We start from the raw sequence: 18,100 nt of genomic DNA on the forward strand, positions 1-18,100 counted from the left end.
CGTGTTGGGTTATTAAAATGCCAGTCCGTTAAAATGCGGGCCGAAACGGGTTGACCCGTTCGGGAAACGGGTTACAACGGGTCGGGGAGTGGTCCTTTAGATTTAGGACCACTTTTTTAGATGGAATTATTGAGTTTCGAGATCAAATGGAATGACAAAACAATTTTCCACCTTCTCAGGTTAACAAAGCAGATTAAAACATTTCTTCAACAGGAGTTTTTTGTCTCCTCTGGAACATAACATGCAATTCGTCGCAATTGCAATAGATAGGTAAAAACATAGTACTACCGAAAGAAAACATTTAATTTGGTGTTTCATAATTCTGTGACCTCTAAAAATGGTAATCCTTTTCAACACGGTCATCATAAATGTCGTCCAAGTCTGATATTCTATTTAGTAAATTCAACTAAGTGCATATTTTATTTTTCAAAGTAATTTTTATTGATTAAAATTGTAAAAAAAAATTATATAAGTTTCAAAATTATAAGAAATAAGTATTTTACAATTTTTATAATATATTTATATTTTTAAAGGTGTGCATTTTTACCGAATCAAAATGAAAATCCAGTTCGTCCGAAATTCGAACAAAAAATTCGAACTTTAACCGAATTTTCGGTTTGTTCGAATTCCGAATAAAAAATCAAAATGAATTTAACGGTTCGGTTAAATATATTTTTGAAACCTTGATAGTTTTGTATAGATAGATACTAAGGAGAACAAAATGTTAAATAATAATTATACAAAATTAATAATTATATCTGTAATGTCCCAAACTCTATTGGAGCGTTACTCAAACATACCTACTTAAAATTTTGTGGAAATAAAAATTTTGCGGAAACATCATCTCTTCATTAAATAAGAGTATTAAAAAGTGCACAAAATAATGAAATACATATTCATAAAAACTTTGTCAAACATGGCCACCAAATAAAACTAAAACTTGTTTTTCCCCTCAATGAAACCATCAAAATATTGTTTGAACAACTCCCAAACATAAATCATCGCATTCATGTATCGTCCGCTAGACCGACCCCCGGCTCCTCTTCATGTCCGCCGACAAAGTCATCGATATCCTCGTTACCTACACGATTCAAGTATAGTGAGTCTAAAGACTTAACAAGAATAATGCATAAAAAGAGTTTTACTAAAACTTTAAATGAGAAAAAATATTAACATAAACTTTCATGCAAAACTTAACATGAACAAAACTTTATGTAACCATAACATAAAAAATTTGGGGGTGATGAAGTATGTGTATTGTGGCAACCGTTATAATGAGCCATTCATAGTTTCTGGTTGTACAACAAGAATATGGCTTTACGCCCTTAACATTCGTTCTTTGGATAGCCGCTTTGGAGCTCATCCGAAGTGTATATCCCGTGTAACCATCCCGTGAGCCATGTTTGGATAGCCGCTCCGGAGCTCATCCCAAAGTGCATACCCCGTGTAATCACCACAAAACAAAAAAATCATCAAAATATTATTCATGTATCGTAGCATTCACCTTAACATATCATAATGTATCATGTCATCATCATACATCTCGTAACTTCGTGAAATCATGCTCTTAAAACTTCTCGTGATGTTAACATGCGAAAATACTTCAAAACATTTCACGAGAAAATAGCTTTCATGAGAAAAATCACATAAACATGCAATACATAGTATAATCGGTCCACATGAGTCGTTCCGTCTGTCCCGGGCATTGAAAACTTGAAACTTTTCCAATAGAATTTCTTAAAAACACTTAAAAGAGCTTAAAAGATCATAAACTTGAATTATATACTTAAAATACAACATCTCAAAATTTTTGGGCAGTGCGCTTCGCGCTCGAGCGGAAGAAAAACCCGCTCGAGCGCGGATCGCACTGGTCACTGATCGAGCAAATACTACCACAAAAAATCAACTTATATATATATATATCAATTAGGCTCGAATAAATTTGCAAGTGCACGAGTCAAGTAATAATATAGTGTACAGAGTATGAGTATCGTTCCACAGAGATTGATTTATGACAAAATTATCTCAAGTATGATTCTTTAATTAATTATAACGATAGATGGAGAATAAATTAATAAACTAAAATAAAAATAAGAATTAAAAGAAAAACAATAAAGTAAGATCAGAAAATAAATAAACGATTGTTAGGATCTCGGTTCACCTACCCCTTTTATTCTCTAATGATTGAATTTTAATTCTAAAGTCATGATTTTGACGAAATTCCCTAATCTATCAATATACTCTCTCGAGCTTTATTAATCTAATTAACAAATTGTAATAATCAAGTCTCCTTGCGTTATTTAACAATTGCAATTGCATTAACGATTTATGGAATCCTCTAGCTTTCAACCTGGTGGACTATGACTATCAACATGTATCCAATCTCATATCTCTATGCAAGTTGTAGATCCATGGATTATATTACCTTTTCATGTCATAAAATCTCCTCTCGGTATCAATTATAACACATAAAATCAATAAAAAGTTGATCAAACTCCAAAATTACAATAAACACAATAATATAATGAAGAACGTTTAAAAACTAAATTCAATCTTCAAGAATAAATCAAAACATAATTTTGGGGGTATGATCCCCTAAATCTCAACAAATAAAATAAAAGAAAAAAAGAAAACTAGTGTTTGCGGTTCTTGAGTTCTTCAAGTTTTCTCCCTATTTTTGTTCTTCACCCTCTTGATGGCTGCCGTCTCTACGTTTCTGATGTTTGGAACCCTTAAAACGTCAGAATTTTTCCTATTTATAGTGCCCAAGAGTTCTTTCCATGTAAAACACTGGCAAAATATAAATTTTCAACTTCGCGAGGGCGCGCGGTCGGTAAAAAATGACCGACCGAGCGCTGAGAATTCGCCAACTTTTTGCCCATTTTTTTTCCAGTGGGCGCTCGGTCTGCTCTTTTCTACAGCTCGGGCGCCCCCTGTTTCTTTCAGCGCACGACAATTTTGAAAAATTCATAACTTAAGTTCTAACCATCGGATTGAGCTGAAATTTTGACAGCATATTCAAACATCTTGAACTGTAATTTGGACGGTCAAGATTTGATTTGGACCTCTCTAAAATTAAATTCAAATTTTTGACCAAGGCTGCTCCGTAATTCATTCTTCAAAAACCATTTTCCTACAAAATTAACCCGAGGAGTGAAATACACACACATGCACTAAAAGACATAAAAAAATATGAATGCACACAAAATAGACATAAAAATATCACAAACTAATGCATACAAAATGCACTTATTAACACCCCCATACTTAACTCTTGCTCGCCCTCGAGCAAGACAAACAATGCAACAAGCACATCATAAAAACAAGAGTAGGAAAATTCATGGGAAGCTCTCTCAGAGAATTCATATGTCAACTTAAAACACGAATGCTCTCAACCTTTTATAATACACCGTCGATTTAGCGTGAACATGCGTGTGTGCTTTGTCATTCCAGTTTCATGCAACTCAAATAGAATCCGTTTATGTAGTAACCCAGAAACCATTGTAAGATAATAATATGTTAAACATGATTAAGGGTTGGTATTTAACCAATTTCGGAGTGTTATTGGACTTCAGAAGTAAAATTTGGGCTTTTTAATTTTGGGCCGGATAGTAAGTTCCGATCCCGGATAGTAAGCTCCGATCCCGGATAGTAATCTCCGATCCTAGATAGTAAGCTCCGATCGGAACGGAAGCTCCGATCCTGGAACGGAAGTTCCGATCCCCAGCTGCCAGAAATGATCGATGACTCAGTCGCGAGTTTTGACAAGTGTCGATCATAGAGCAGATCGGAAGCTCCGATCGTAGATCGGAAGTTCCGATCCTGGCGTGGCAGACATGCACGCAATGAGCTGGATCGGAAGCTCCGATCCCGAAATCGGAAGTTCCGATCCTGGCCGAGAAATTTGCCTATAAATAGGGCTTCTCAGATTCCTTTCTGAATTACGAATTTCCGAGTTTCTTTATTCAGTTATATAGTGTGAGATATACACTTGAGGGCCCTATCGGTTATAATAGAGGTTCTGGAATAACCAAGGTGTGGTTATAGTCATCCGGGACTAGCGACTTCAAAGGGCTAACTACGGACGAAGGTATGGTTCGAGAATCTATTTAAGTTTTGGGAGTACTTATTAGCTTAGTTAAGGCTTATAGAATTTATGTAGTGATACGGTGAACTTTTGAATATAGGCTTGGAACCTAGGATCCTATTATACTTAAACTAGCCTAGAGGTACGTACACATTGACTGAGATTTTCAGCGAGTATACATGTTTATATGTTGCATTTATTTGGCATTATTATATGGCATGATGTATGATTTACCATTTTCTATACTCATATGTCATGTGCATATACACGTTGAGCCTATTCCCTGTTATAACTGATTATAGAGCCGCTCAACTCTATATTCGATAGTCTGTCACTGAGAGTACCGCGACGGCGGGGGCATTTATGTCTGTCTACTCTGGTGTACTAGACGAGTGTGGTTGCACCCAGAGGTTGATCCGTGCAGTGGCAGCACTCATATGGCGCCGGTTCTGAGCATGAATTTTCAGATGATCTTTTACCAGTCATCATGTTGCATGCATTATATACATATGTTTACTCATGTCTATGTACTGGGCGTAGCGCTCACGTCCTAGTTGTTATCTTGGACACCCTATTCCATGGGGCAGGTCGCAGGATGGATGGAGCTGGTAGTTCAAGGCAGGACTAGGGAGCAGGAGTCTTGAGGATTTTATTATACAGCAGGATTCGATATAGCTGTATAATGTTTACTGTTTAAGATTTTGATTTGGTTGTATCACTACAGATTTAAGTCTGGATTGTGTTACTAAGCTGATATGTAAATTATGGTTTTGTTTCCGCATGTCTTACTCTGTTAAGTTATTTTGCTGTATTAAGTTTAATGCATGCTATTAGTTGCCAGTTAGTAGGTGATACCATGCAGGGTCACTACATTTTTGGTATCAGAGCATGCATAGATTTTGGGATTAGTACTTGGGATTTAGTTTAGTCTTGAGTAATTCTTGCGCATTTGGGATTTTAATGTGCAATTCTTTTCAGGATATGGCTGACGAGAGTCACGGTAGTGTTGGCCAGGGAGGTGGTCATCATCATCGTCGCCATCATCATCAGGATGATCAACATCGTCCTCATGAGGGTCGACGTCTCTATACTATTAATAAGTTCATGCAGGTAGGACCGAAACCCTTAGTGGGAGGCGAGAATCCTGAACAAGCTAGAAGCTGGATGTCTAAACTTGAGAGCACGTTCCGAGCTTTCGAGTGTACTGAGGAGCAGAAACTGGAAGTTCTAGAATTCGTTCTAGAGGATAGAGCACGTTTTTGGTGGGATGCCAAGGTTGCTCAGGCATGTACTGAGAGAGGACAGGTGACTTGGGGGGATTTCTGTCGGGAGTTTCAGAAATTATATTTTCCTCCGGCTGTTCGCCAAACACGATCTATGGAGTTGCTTACTTTGAGGCAAGGATCAATGACTATTGATCAGTATCAGCAGCGATTTCTTGATCTGCTACCTTTCAGTCCTCATATCAATGCGAGTGATGCGTCGAAATATGATATCTTTCTACAAGGCCTGAACCAAGATATCTACGCACAGGTTGTCGTCTGTGATGACCCGGTGTCTTATGAGACTTTGGTGAACCGTTGCCGTCTTGTGGAGACCAGCAACAGGCGTGGACAGTTGATGATGCCAGCACAGCCTAGTGGATTTATTGAGCCTCGAGCTCAATCTGTTGTGTCATCTGTACCTACGTCTTCTTCTACTCCTACTACTTCGTCTGGTTCTCGTGGTTCACGAGGTACTTTCCGCTTTGGGAAGAAGAAGAAGAAGGAGGAGTTTTGTAGCCACTGTGGTGGGAAGCATCCTGCAGCTTCATGTCGGAGAGCTACTGGGGCTTGTTATATTTGTGGTCAGCAGGGACATCTGCGGAGAGATTGTCCTCAGCGTATGGGTTCTGCTAGTGGATCGGGATCACAGGTTGGATCTCAGGCTTCTATTGTTCCACGTCAGCAGCCAGCACCACAGAGTTCTTCTGGTTATCGTCCCTAGACTCAAGGGCAGGTGTTTGCTCTGTCTCAGGAGCAGGCTACGGAGGGAAGCGATCGCATGTTGGCAGGTAACTTCTTGTTATGTGGTATTCCTGCACTTGTATTAATTGATACTGGAGCATCGCATTTCTTTATTTCTAGTCGCTTTGTTAAGAGACATAGATTACCTTACGTATCATTAGATATGGATTTAGTTGTATCTACTCCGTTGGAGCAGGAGGTAGTAACTAAGCGTCTAGTGATGGGTTGCCTTTTGGAATTTGAGGGTAATGTGTTATCGGCTAATTTGATGATATTAGCGATGACGGATTTTGATTGTATTTTGGGAATAGATATGCTGACTTTGTATCACGCTACTGTGGATTGTTATCAGCGTCTGGTACAATTTCATCCCGTTGAGGGTGATAGCTGGTAATTTTATGGTGAGGGTGCGCGACCTCCGATGCCACTTGTTTCGGCTCTGAAGGCATGTCATGTCTTGGAGTCAGGTGGGGAGGGCTACCTCATCTATCCAGTTGATATGTCCATGAGAAGTACGGGTATTGATCAGCTACCGGTTGTCAGCGAGTTTTCTGACGTATTCCCTGAAGAGATTCCTGGTTTTCCTCCGGTTCGAGAGGTTGAATTTGGTATTGATCTAGTACCAGGAACTACGCCTATATCCCGAGCACCTTATCGTCTGGCACCGTCAGAGATGAGGGAATTGAAATAGCAGTTGCAAGATCTGCTTGATAAGGGATATATTCGTCCGAGTATTTCTCCGTGGGGAGCACCTGTTTTGTTTGTCAAGAAAAAGGATGGATCGATGCGATTATGTATTGATTACAGGCAGTTGAATCGTGTCACCATCAAGAATAAGTATCCTTTGCCGCGGATTGATGATCTGTTTGATCAACTACAAGGTACTTCTGTTTATTCGAAGATAGATCTTAGATCTGGATATCATCAGATGCGGGTACGAGACTCAAATATATCTACGACTGCTTTCAGGACCAGATACGGGCATTATGAGTTTCTGGTGATGCCATTCGGTTTGACGAATGCACCGGCAGTCTTTATGAATCTGATGAATCAGGTATTTCGAGATTATCTGGATAGATTTGTCATCGTCTTCATAGATGATATTCTTGTTTATTCTCATGAAAAGGATGAGCATGCACAACATTTGAGGATTGTTCTACAGACGTTACGAAATAAGCAGCTATATGCAAAATTGAGCAAGTGTGAATTCTGGCTTGATCGGGTAGTATTTCTCGGTCATGTGATTTATAATGAAGGGATATCTGTTGATCCTAGTAAGATAGAGGCAGTGCTGAACTGGTCTCGACCGACAACGGTTGCTGAGATTCGTAGTTTCTTGGGTCTAGCGGGATATTACCGTCGGTTCATCGAGAATTTTTCACAGTTGGCCAGGCCTTTGACTCAGCTTACTCGGAAAGATGTTACCTTCATTTGGTCCTCGGATTGTGAGGAGTCGTTTCACGAGCTACGTAGACGTCTTACTACTGCACCTGTACTAGCTCTACCTTCTGGATCAGGAGGTTATGTTGTTTATACTGATGCCTCTGGTCAGGGGTTGGGATGTGTGTTGACACAACATGGACATGTTATTGCCTATGTTTCTCGACAGTTGAAGAAGCATGAGAATAACTATCCAATGCATGATCTCGAGTTAGCCGCCATTGTATTTGCGCTCAAGATTTGGAGACATTATCTTTATGGCGAGAAATTTGAGATATTTACGGATCACAAGAGTTTGAAATATTTATTCACTCAGGCAGAGTTGAATATGCGACAGAGACGCTGGATGGATCTCCTGAAGGATTATGATTGTGAAATCAAATATCATCCAGGTTCTGCTAATCTTACTGCTGATGCCTTGAGTCGGCAGGTGAGACTGTCTGCACTTCATACTAATGAAATATCTCATATGATTCAAGAGTGCTGTTCATTGAGTTTTACGCTCAAGCACAAGAAAGGGAGGAATGGGATTCGTTTGTATACTATTCTATCTGAGCCAGCGTTGTATTCTCGGATCAGAGATGCTCAGATATCTGATGTTAAGACTCAGCGATTGGCACGTCTAGCCAATAGAGTTAATACATCTGGATTCCATTTTCAGGCAGATGGTTTATTGTGCCTATCCAATAGAGTGGTTGTACCTAATGTTGCGGAGCTCAGGAATGATATTTTATCTCAAGCTCACAGGAGTCGATTATCAGTTCATCCTGGAAGTATGAAAATGTATAAGGACTTGCGAACTAGATTCTGGTGGAAGGGGATGAAGCAAAGTGTGTATCAATTTGTTTCGAGATGTTTGGTTTGTCAACAGGTCAAGGCTGAACATCGACGACCAGGTGGATTACTGCAGAATCTTGAGATTCCCGAATGGAAGTGGGAGCACGTGACTATGGATTTTGTTACCCACTTGCCTATGACTTCACGTCAGTGTGATGCTATCTGGGTTGTCGTTGACCGTTTGACAAAATCAGTACATTTCATTTCTTATAACCGGGAGTATTCTTATGATCGCATGACACGCTTATATATCCAGGAGATTGTGCGATTACATGGGATTCCAGTGAGTATTGTCAGTGATAGAGATCCGCGATTTACTTCACGTTTTTGGGGTAGTTTTCAGCAAGCGTTGGGTACCACTCTGAGTTTGAGCACTGCGTATCATCCGGAGACTGATGGGCAGTCAGAGCGCACTATTCGTACGCTGGAGGATATGCTACGTTCTTCTGTCATGGACTTTGGTTTATCTTGGCAGGATCAGTTACCTTTGATTGAATTTGCCTACAATAACAGTTATCATCGTAGTATTGATATGGCACCTTTCGAGGCATTGTATGGTCGACGGTGTCGTACTCCGTTATTCTGGGATGAAGTCGGGGAACGACAAGTCGAGGGTCCTGAATTGGTGCAGCAGATTGTAGACAAGGTAGATTTGATCAAGCATAGGATCAAAGTTGCTCAAGATAGACAAGCCAGTTATGCGAATATTCGCCGCAGGCCACTTCAGTTTGAGCCTGGTGAATATGTGTTCCTTCGAGTATCACCTTTTAGGAAGGTGATGAGATTCGATGTGAAAGGCAAGTTGTCTCCTCGTTACATTGGGCCTTTCCAGATACTGGAGAAGATCGGAGATGTTGCTTATCGTTTGGCTTTACCGCCATCTCTTTCCAGTATACACAATGTTTTTCATGTGTCGTTGCTTTGACAGTACATAGCTGATGAATCTCATGTGATTCAGTCTACTGATATTCAGCTAGAGCCAGATCTGTATTTTGTTGAACGACCAATCTGTATCCTAGACAGGAAGGAGAAAGTTCTTCGGAACAAGACTATACCACTTGTGATGGTACAGTGGCAGCGCAGAGGCGTTGAAGAAGCAACTTGGGAAACTGAGAGTCGTATGCGAGCAGAATATCCTGAGTTGTTTGCTTTGTATTTTTGATTACCATGTAAGATGTAATTACCGTTGTTGTAATAAGACATGGTTTGATGTTTCATATTGTTATCTTGATTTGTCTCTAGATGTTATTTCGCGGACGAAATATCTAAAGGTGGGGAGAATGTAGTAACCCAGAAACCATTTTAAGATAATAATATGTTAAACATGATTAAGAGTTGGTATTTAACCAATTTCGGAGTGCTATTGGACTTCAGAAGTAAAATTTGGGCTTTTTAATTTTGGGCCGGATAGTAAGTTCCGATCCCGGATAGTAAGCTCCGATCCCGGATAGTAAGCTCTGATCCTAGATAGTAAGCTCCGATCGGAACGGAAGCTCCGATCCTGAAACGGAAGTTCCGATCCCCAGCTGCCAAAAATGATCGATGACTCAGTCGCGAGTTTTGACAAGTGTCGATCATAGAGCAGATCGGAAGCTCTGATCGTAGATCGGAAGTTCCGATCCTGGCGTGGCAGACATGCACGCAATGAGCTGGATCGGAAGCTCCGATCTCGAAATCGGAAGTTCCGATCCTGGCCGAGAAATTTGCCTATAAATAGGGCTTCTCAGATTCCTTTCTGAATTACGAATTCCCGAGTTTCTTTATTCAGTTATATAGTGTGAGATATACACTTGAGGGCCCTATCGATTATAATAGAGGTTCTGGAATAACCAAGGTGTGGTTATAGTCATCCGGGACTAGCGACTTCAAAGGGCTAACTACGGACGAAGGTATGGTTCGGGAATCTATTTAAGTTTTGGGAGTAATTATTAGCTTAGTTAAGGCTTATAGAATTTATGTAGTGATACGGTGAACTTTTGAATATAGGCTTGGAACCTAGGATCCTATTATACTTAAACTAGCCTAGAGGTACGTACACATTGACTGAGATTGCCAGCGAGTATACATGTTTATATGTTGCATTTATTTGGCATTATTATATGGCATGATGTATGATTTACCGTTTTCTATACTCATATGTCATGTGCATATACACGTTGAGCCTATTCCCTGTTATACCTGATTATAGAGCCGCTCAACTCTATATTCGATAGTCTGTCACTGAGAGTACCGCGACGGCGGGGGCATTTATGTCTGTCTACTCTGGTGTACTAGACAAGTGTGGTTGCACCCAGAGGTTGATCCGTGCGGTGGCAGCACTCATATGGCGCCGGTTCTGAGCATGACTTTTCAGATGATCTTTTACCAGTCATCATGTTGCATGCATTATATACATATGTTTACTCATGTCTATGTACTGGGCGTAGCTCTCACGTCCTAGTTGTTATCTTGGACACCCTATTCCATGGGGCAGGTCGCAGGATGGATGGAGCTGGTAGTTCAAGGCAGGACTAGGGAGCAGGAGTCTTGAGGATTTTATTATACAGCAGGATTCGATATAGCTGTATAATGTTTACTGTTTAAGATTTCGATTTGGTTGTATCACTACAGATTTAAGTCTGGATTGTGTTACTAAGCTGATATGTAAATTATGGTTTTGTTTCCGCATGTCTTACTCTGTTAAGTTATTTTGCTGTATTAAGTTTAATGCATGCTATTAGTTGCCAGTTAGTAGGTGATATCATGCAGGGTCACTACAGTTTACACGACTGCTTAGTGACCTATAAATACATAAGTGCAATTTCCTTCTCATGTAACCATTCCTTCCAGATAACACTAAAATTTACACCTCCCTCAAGATTTTGAAATAACAAAAAAAAGGGTGATTTATATTTTTAACGCACATCTGCCCCATAAATTACCCGCATACTTAGCTACAAGTAAGATAGGATTAGGATTTCAATCCCCTTGTCTATAGTCCGGATGGAGCTCCAACCACATTTCATCCGCATACTTGGCCTTTTATTTAGGAATTAGGATTTCAATCCTTTTTTTCATGGCCCGGATGGAGTTTTTTTTTTTTTTCAAAGTGCGTATGCAAATCACTCAATTTTGAAGTTACAAAAAATAAATCCGAGATCATGAATGCACTTATTAGAGTATCACCAAAATTCACAAGAATACAATCGAGTTCCCTAATCAACTAGTATCGTGCAATGGTCAAGCAGTCAAAAAAACATCATCAAATCCTTCGCTACAATTCACTGGTTTAACATGAGTGCTTAAAAATATTCATGGTTCAACCTACGGTTTCTCATGTCAAGTCAAGAGCAAAAATAAAAAAATTTCACAAAAATCATAACTTCATATCATCATTGGCTCCCATTAATCATCCTACTAAACTCAAATGCAAACAATGACTAAAACAAACTATATTCAAATAAACTAAACATGCCAGATGCAACACAAACATAACAAACAATACAATAAACTAGTTTACCCCCCCATACTTATCCAAAGCATTGCCCTCAATGCTTCAGAACAATGAAAAGAATGAGAAACGAACAAATGCAACACAAAAATAAACACAATGAAAACAAAATAACACTCCCCTGGTCAATCATCTTGGTGTAAATCCATCTGCCGCTGCTGCACCATATCTCTTAGGCCATCAATATTCCCATATACTCACCTGGCAAATCAAAAATTTTGAGGGATTAAACATGATAAACTCAATATAAAGCAACAACTAGATAAAAACTGACACAAAAAAATGAAGTAAAAATCTTGGGTTGCCTCCCAAGTAGCGCTTGATTTTCAGTCTTCGGCTCGACCCTCAGAAGAACTCATCAAAGAGCGGTTGACGCCCAAAGTAAGTGTCATATGACACCACCAATGGGTCATTGTTCCATGTGCCCTCAATCTTGGCCAGATGTAAGCAGTTTATTCTCGTCACCTCTACAACACTCCATAGCAGCTGATAAACATGGGAAAAGAACATCTCTGTGGGCTCTCGGAGAACAAATTCTTGTGAAACTGGTGTTGGAGATGTATCTGCATATATTTTCTCCCTCAAAACTCCTTCCGGTTGAGGTTCAATGGAAATAGAAGACTCAAACACCTCAAGATCTTCAACATGAATTGATTCGCACTCCAAATCATGGTTCTATGAGTCATCATCATCGAACCAAATTTGGGGGATCATTGTTTGAGTATCTTTCTTCACTTCATTTTCTTGGTGTTCATGGATAATTGATATTTTGATATTCTCTATCTTCTCCTCAAGGTGGCATCTAGAATTGATTAGATCTTCTGTAGCTCGGTCGTTCATGGCCACATACTTGTCCACCATATCCTCCAGTGAATGGAAAATCAATTGAAAATAACTTACCTTCTCTTCTTGAAGCTCGAATGATTGGTCTGAAAATTCTGGGTAATGAGCATCTTGTGGGTATTGGTGGCTCCAAATATGTGGTGTAAGATCTCAATACCTGTGGTAGTCAAATTCTGCCATATCCTCTAGTATGTATATCGCACTATCATCATCTCGGCAAAATAGTGGACAACCAGTTTGCAAAGCTCCATTAATTACTCATCTCCTTGTCACTGCATCCAAACCATTAAGAAAAAATTTAAGAATAGCATAATTAGAGAAATCATGATACCCGAACGTGTTAGCCAAATTATTGAATCTCTCCATGTTGCTGGGTAAAACTCGTGAATACTTGTCGATGGAACATCTCAAAGTATTACACTAGATGAATTCCTGCAAAAATAAAATAGAAAAATGGTAGATCACGCAGGAATAAAATAGAACAAATAAATAAAAAAATTAACTAAAGATAACAAGAAGTAAAAATTGTCTATTCAATCCCCGGCAACGGCGCCAAAAACTTGATCGAGCAAATACTATCATGAAAAATCAACTTATATATATATATATATATATATATATATATATATATATATATATATCAATTAGGCTCGAATAAATTCGTAAGTGCACAAGTCAAATAATAATATAGTGTACAGAGTATGAGTATCGTCCCACAGAGATTGATTTATGACAAAATTATCTCAAGTATGATTCTTTAATTAATTATAACGATAGATGGAGAATAAATTAATAAACTAAAATAAAAATAAGAATTAAAATCAAAACAATAAAGTAAGCTCAGAAAATAAATAAACGATTGTTAGGATCTCGGTTCACCTACCCATTTTATTCTCTAACGATTGAATTTTAATTCTAAAGTCATGCTTTTGACGGAATTCCCTAATCTATCAATATACTCTCTCGAGCTTTATTAATCTAATTAAAAAATTGTAATAACCAAGTCTCCTTGCGTTATTTAACAATTGCAATTGCATTAACGATTTATGGAATCCTCTAGCTTTCGACCTGGTGGACTATGACTATCAACATGTATCCAACCTCATATCTCTATGCAAGTTGTAGATCCATGGATTATATTACCCTTTCATGTCATAAAATCTCCTCTCGGTATCAATTATAACACATAAAATCAATAAAAAGTTGATCAAACTCCAAAATTGCAATAAACACAATAATATAATGAAGAACGCTTAAAAACCAAATTCAACCTTCAAGAATAAATAAAAACATAGTTTTGGGGGTAGGATCCCCTAAATCCCAACAAATAAAATAAAAGGAAAAAAGAAAACTAGTGTTTGCGGTTCTTGAGTTCTTCAAGTTTTCTCCCTCTTTTTGTTCTTCACCCTCTTGATGGCCGTCGTCCCTACGTTTCTGATGTTTGTAACCCTTAAAACGTCAGAATTTTTCCTATTTATAGTGCCCAAGAGTTCTTTCCATGTAAAACACCCGCAAAATATAAATTTCCAACTTCGCGAGGGCGCTCGGTCGGTAAAAAATGACCGACCGAGTGCTGGGAATTCGCCAACTTTCTGCACATTTTTTCCAGTGGGCGCTCGGTCTGCTCTTTTCTGCAGCTCGGGCGCCCCCTGTTTCTTTCAGCGCGCAACATTTTTGAAAAATTTATAACTTAAGTTCTAACCGTTGGATTGAGCTGAAATTTTGACAGCATCTTCAAAACATCTTGAAACTTAATTTGGACGGTCAAGATTTGATTTGGATATCTCTAAAATTAAATTTGAATTTTTGACCAAGGCTGCTCCGTAATTCATTCTTCAAAAACCATTTTCCTACAAAATTAACTCGAGGAGTGAAATACACACACATGCACTAAAACACATAAAAAAATATGAATGCACACAAAATAAACATAAAAATATCACAAACTAATGCATACAAGATGCACTTATCAGTCACCATGGCGCGGGGGCGCCCTGATCCAACTCCCCTGCGCTGCACAAGGCGTGGGGGTTCCCTGCACTGGGGGCACCCGCGCCCTACAGCTGCCTGTGTATGCAGGCAGCGGCGCAGGGTGCAAGCCGCAAGTTTTGTGCTCTTTTCGGTCGTTTTCGACTCCTAACACATAAAAACATATATCCATTGAAAATCGATGACCTTGGGCATGTAAAAACTTCAAAACTCAAAAACGATTTTGCCCAAACCCGATCAATATCAACCATCATGATCCAAAACTTAGATCTAAAATGCACACACAAAAAATGTCATGCTTTTACCCTTAAATCCATAAACTTCAACAAAATTAACACCCAATACATCAGGAACACCTCACGCTTCCCGTCTAAATATCATACTCATGAGTTTTTTGAAAAATATGCATCGATCAACACATACACATAGGGTTTACCTTGAAAATACATATACTCTTGAATGAGTTTCAAAACAGTAAAAACTTGCTTGTAAGATTGCTTGGATTTAACCTGAACGGAAGGATGATCTAGCCTTGAGAATCGAAGAACCCTAGACTTGGATGCAGCGTTGGAACGTGAGAACTTTTGGGGGAGAAAATGAAAGCGTTCTAACGAGATTAAAAGAAGAGTTTAAACGCTTTTCAATTTTGTGACTAATGGGCTCCCAACACGGTCCATTAGTTATAATTAAAAGTTTTAAAATTTTAATCTCCCAATAAATAAATACAATGCATCAACTTAAACTTATTTAAATAAAATATTTTCTTAACTCGATTCGAAGGCTAGCCTCGTCTCTACGGCCCAGAATTAAATACCAAACCTGAAAACTTTAAAAATAACATCACGACACATAAAATTCAGGCATTAAAATAAATCACATAATTAAACGTAACAATTAAATTTTATAAAATAACATGCATTAAATCATATAATTTAAATTAATTTATCGTGATTAAGCTAGTGGACTTTTTGGACCTTACACCTCTACCCTCCTTAAAAAAATTTCGTCCTTGAAATTTGACTTAAAAAATAGCTCAGGATAGCGTACTCGTATATCCCGCTCGGTTTCCCACGTAGCTTCCTCAAACAACTGGTTGAGCCATAGGACTTTCACCATCAAGATATCTCTGTTCCTCAACCTACGAACTTGTCTGTCCAAGATTTGAACAGGCATCTCCTCGTAGGACAAGTCTGACGTCCATTCCACTGGCTCATGGCGAATAACATGGGAAGGATTTGCCAGATACTTTCTCAGCATGGAGATATGGAAAACGTTGTGCACACCCTCCAAGTTTGGCGGTAGAGCTACTCGGTAAGCTCGAGCCCCAACTTTCTCTAGGATCTCGAAAGGTCCTATGTATCTTGGACTCAATTTACCTCTCTTCCCAAACCTCATAACACCTTTCCATGGTGACACCTTTAAGAACACATGGTCATCTACTACAAACTCCTAATCCCTACGCCTCTGATCGGCATAACTCTTTTGTCGACTTTGTGCTGTCAACATTCTGTCCCTGATCTTGGCTATCAAATCCACTGTCTGGGTCACAATTTTTGGTCCCAAAATAACTCTCTCTCCATTTTCATCCCAATGCAAATGAGTTCTACATCTTCTCCCATACAATGCCTCATAAGGAGCCATGCTAATAGTTGCTTGATACTATTGTTGTAAGTGAACTCCACTAGAGGCAATTTAGGCTCCCAATTTCCTCCAAAATCGACCGTACAACCCATCAAAATGTCTTCGAGTATTTGGATCACTCGTTCTAACTGACCATCTGTCTGAGGGTGGAAAGCTGTGCTGAAAGCTAACTTCGTTCCCAACCCTCGGTGCAAACTTTCCCAAAAATTCGAGGTGAACTTGGGGTCTCTGTCAGACACTATTCTCGCTAGAACTCCATGCAATCTGACAATTTCTCGAATGTACAGCTCTGCATATTGATTCATCGAGAAATTATTTTTGACTGGTAGGAAATGAGCTGACTTCGTTAAACTGTCAAATATCACCCAAATCGAGTTCATCCTTCGTGGTGTAATTGGCAATCCTACCACGAAATCCATAGTGACATCTTCCCACTTTCATGTGGGAATCGGCAACGGTTTCAGAAGTCCTACTGTCCTCTGATGCTCAACGTTCACCTGCTGACAAGTCAATCATTCACTCAAAAATCTCACAATATCTTTCTTCATACCTGGACACCAAAATAATAATTGCAGGTCCTTGAACAATTTCTTACTCCCCGGATGAATGGAATACAAAACAATATGAGCTTCCGTCATCACCTCTAATCTCATTGAGTCCACTGCTGGCACCCACATTCTACCTTTGTGATGAACAACTCCATCCTTGACGGTATACAGTGAACCACCCTTAGCCTCATCTCTATTCCTCCATGCCATCAACTTTTCATCAGAAGCTTGACCTGCTCGAATTCTATCAAGCAAACTTGGCACTACTGTTAAAGCTAATAAAGTGCATACCTCCATTGGTTCAAATACCTCCAATTTCATACGCTCAAATTCAGCAATTAACTCCTGTTGAACTGTCAACTGATTCAATGTCGCAAATTTGCGACTCAATGCATCTGCTACTACATTAACCTTACCTGGATAGTAGCTAATGTCACAGTCATAGTCCTTCACAAATTCCAGTCATCGCCTCTGCCTCATATTCAACTCCTTCTGAGTGAAGAAGTACTTTAGGCTCTTGTGGTCGATGAAAATCTGACACTTCTCACCATACAAGTATTGTCTCCACAACTTCAAAGCAAATACAACTGCCGCCAACTCAAGATCATGAGTCGGGAAGTTCTTCTCATGAACATTCAGCTATCGAGATGCATAAGCTATCACCTTATCATCCTGCATCAAAAAAACCCCTAATCTACTCTTTGAAGCGTCGGTATAAACCACAAAACGACCTGTGTCTTCTGGAATTTCTAGCACTGGTGCTGACATCAATCTTTCCTTCAATTCCACAAAGCTTTTCTCACACTTCTCTGACCATACGAATTTCACACCTTTTCGGGTCAAAGATGTCAATGGTAGAGCTATCTTGGAGAAATTTTGAATAAACCTCACGTAATAGCCTGCTAAAACCAAGAAACTCCGTATCTTTGTAGCATTCTTCGGAGCAACCCAATTCCGAACTGCTTCTACCTTAGACGGATCAACCTCAATTCCCTTCACTGAAACTATATGACCCAAAAATGCAATTTGTTGAAGCCAGAATTCACACTTACTGAACTTAGCAAAAAGCTGCTTCTCCTTCAGAATCTGCAACACTGTAGTCAAGTGTTGACAATTTTCATCCAGACTATGGGAGTAGATCAGTATGTCATATATGAAGACTATGACGAGCTGATCCAAGAAAGGTTTAATCACCCTGTTCATCAAATCCATGAACACT

At 39.2% G+C, this 18,100-nt stretch overlaps 1 protein-coding gene across 1 annotated transcript; it reads right to left on the reverse strand.

Moving 5' to 3' along the window:
- Positions 1 to 1,007: 1,007 nt before the first annotated feature.
- On the reverse strand, positions 1,008 to 16,087 carry LOC140890021 (uncharacterized). Its single transcript, XM_073297771.1, has 3 exons — positions 15,740 to 16,087; positions 15,129 to 15,201; positions 1,008 to 1,081 (listed from the first exon to the last, which is right to left on the reverse strand). Exons 1-3 carry the CDS (start codon positions 16,085 to 16,087, stop codon positions 1,008 to 1,010), a joined length of 495 nt encoding a protein of 164 aa, XP_073153872.1.
- Between the last annotated feature and the right edge of the window lie 2,013 nt (positions 16,088 to 18,100).

Source organism: Henckelia pumila, chromosome 3, assembly GCF_033568475.1.
Source record: "Henckelia pumila isolate YLH828 chromosome 3, ASM3356847v2, whole genome shotgun sequence".
Lineage (NCBI taxonomy): Eukaryota > Viridiplantae > Streptophyta > Magnoliopsida > Lamiales > Gesneriaceae > Henckelia > Henckelia pumila.

Excerpts from the sequence above, each read along its gene's own strand:
- LOC140890021 (XM_073297771.1), bottom strand. The coding sequence starts at position 16,087 with ATGAGGTTTGGGAAGAGAGGTAAATTGAGTCCAAGATACATAGGACCT. Across the intron at positions 15,202-15,739 it reads AAACCGAGCGGGATATACGA|GTTAAATCCAAGCAATCTTA; the intron begins GTACGCTATCCT and ends CCTTCCGTTCAG. Across the intron at positions 1,082-15,128 it reads AGAGTATATGTATTTTCAAG|GTAACGAGGATATCGATGAC; the intron begins GTAAACCCTATG and ends TGAATCGTGTAG.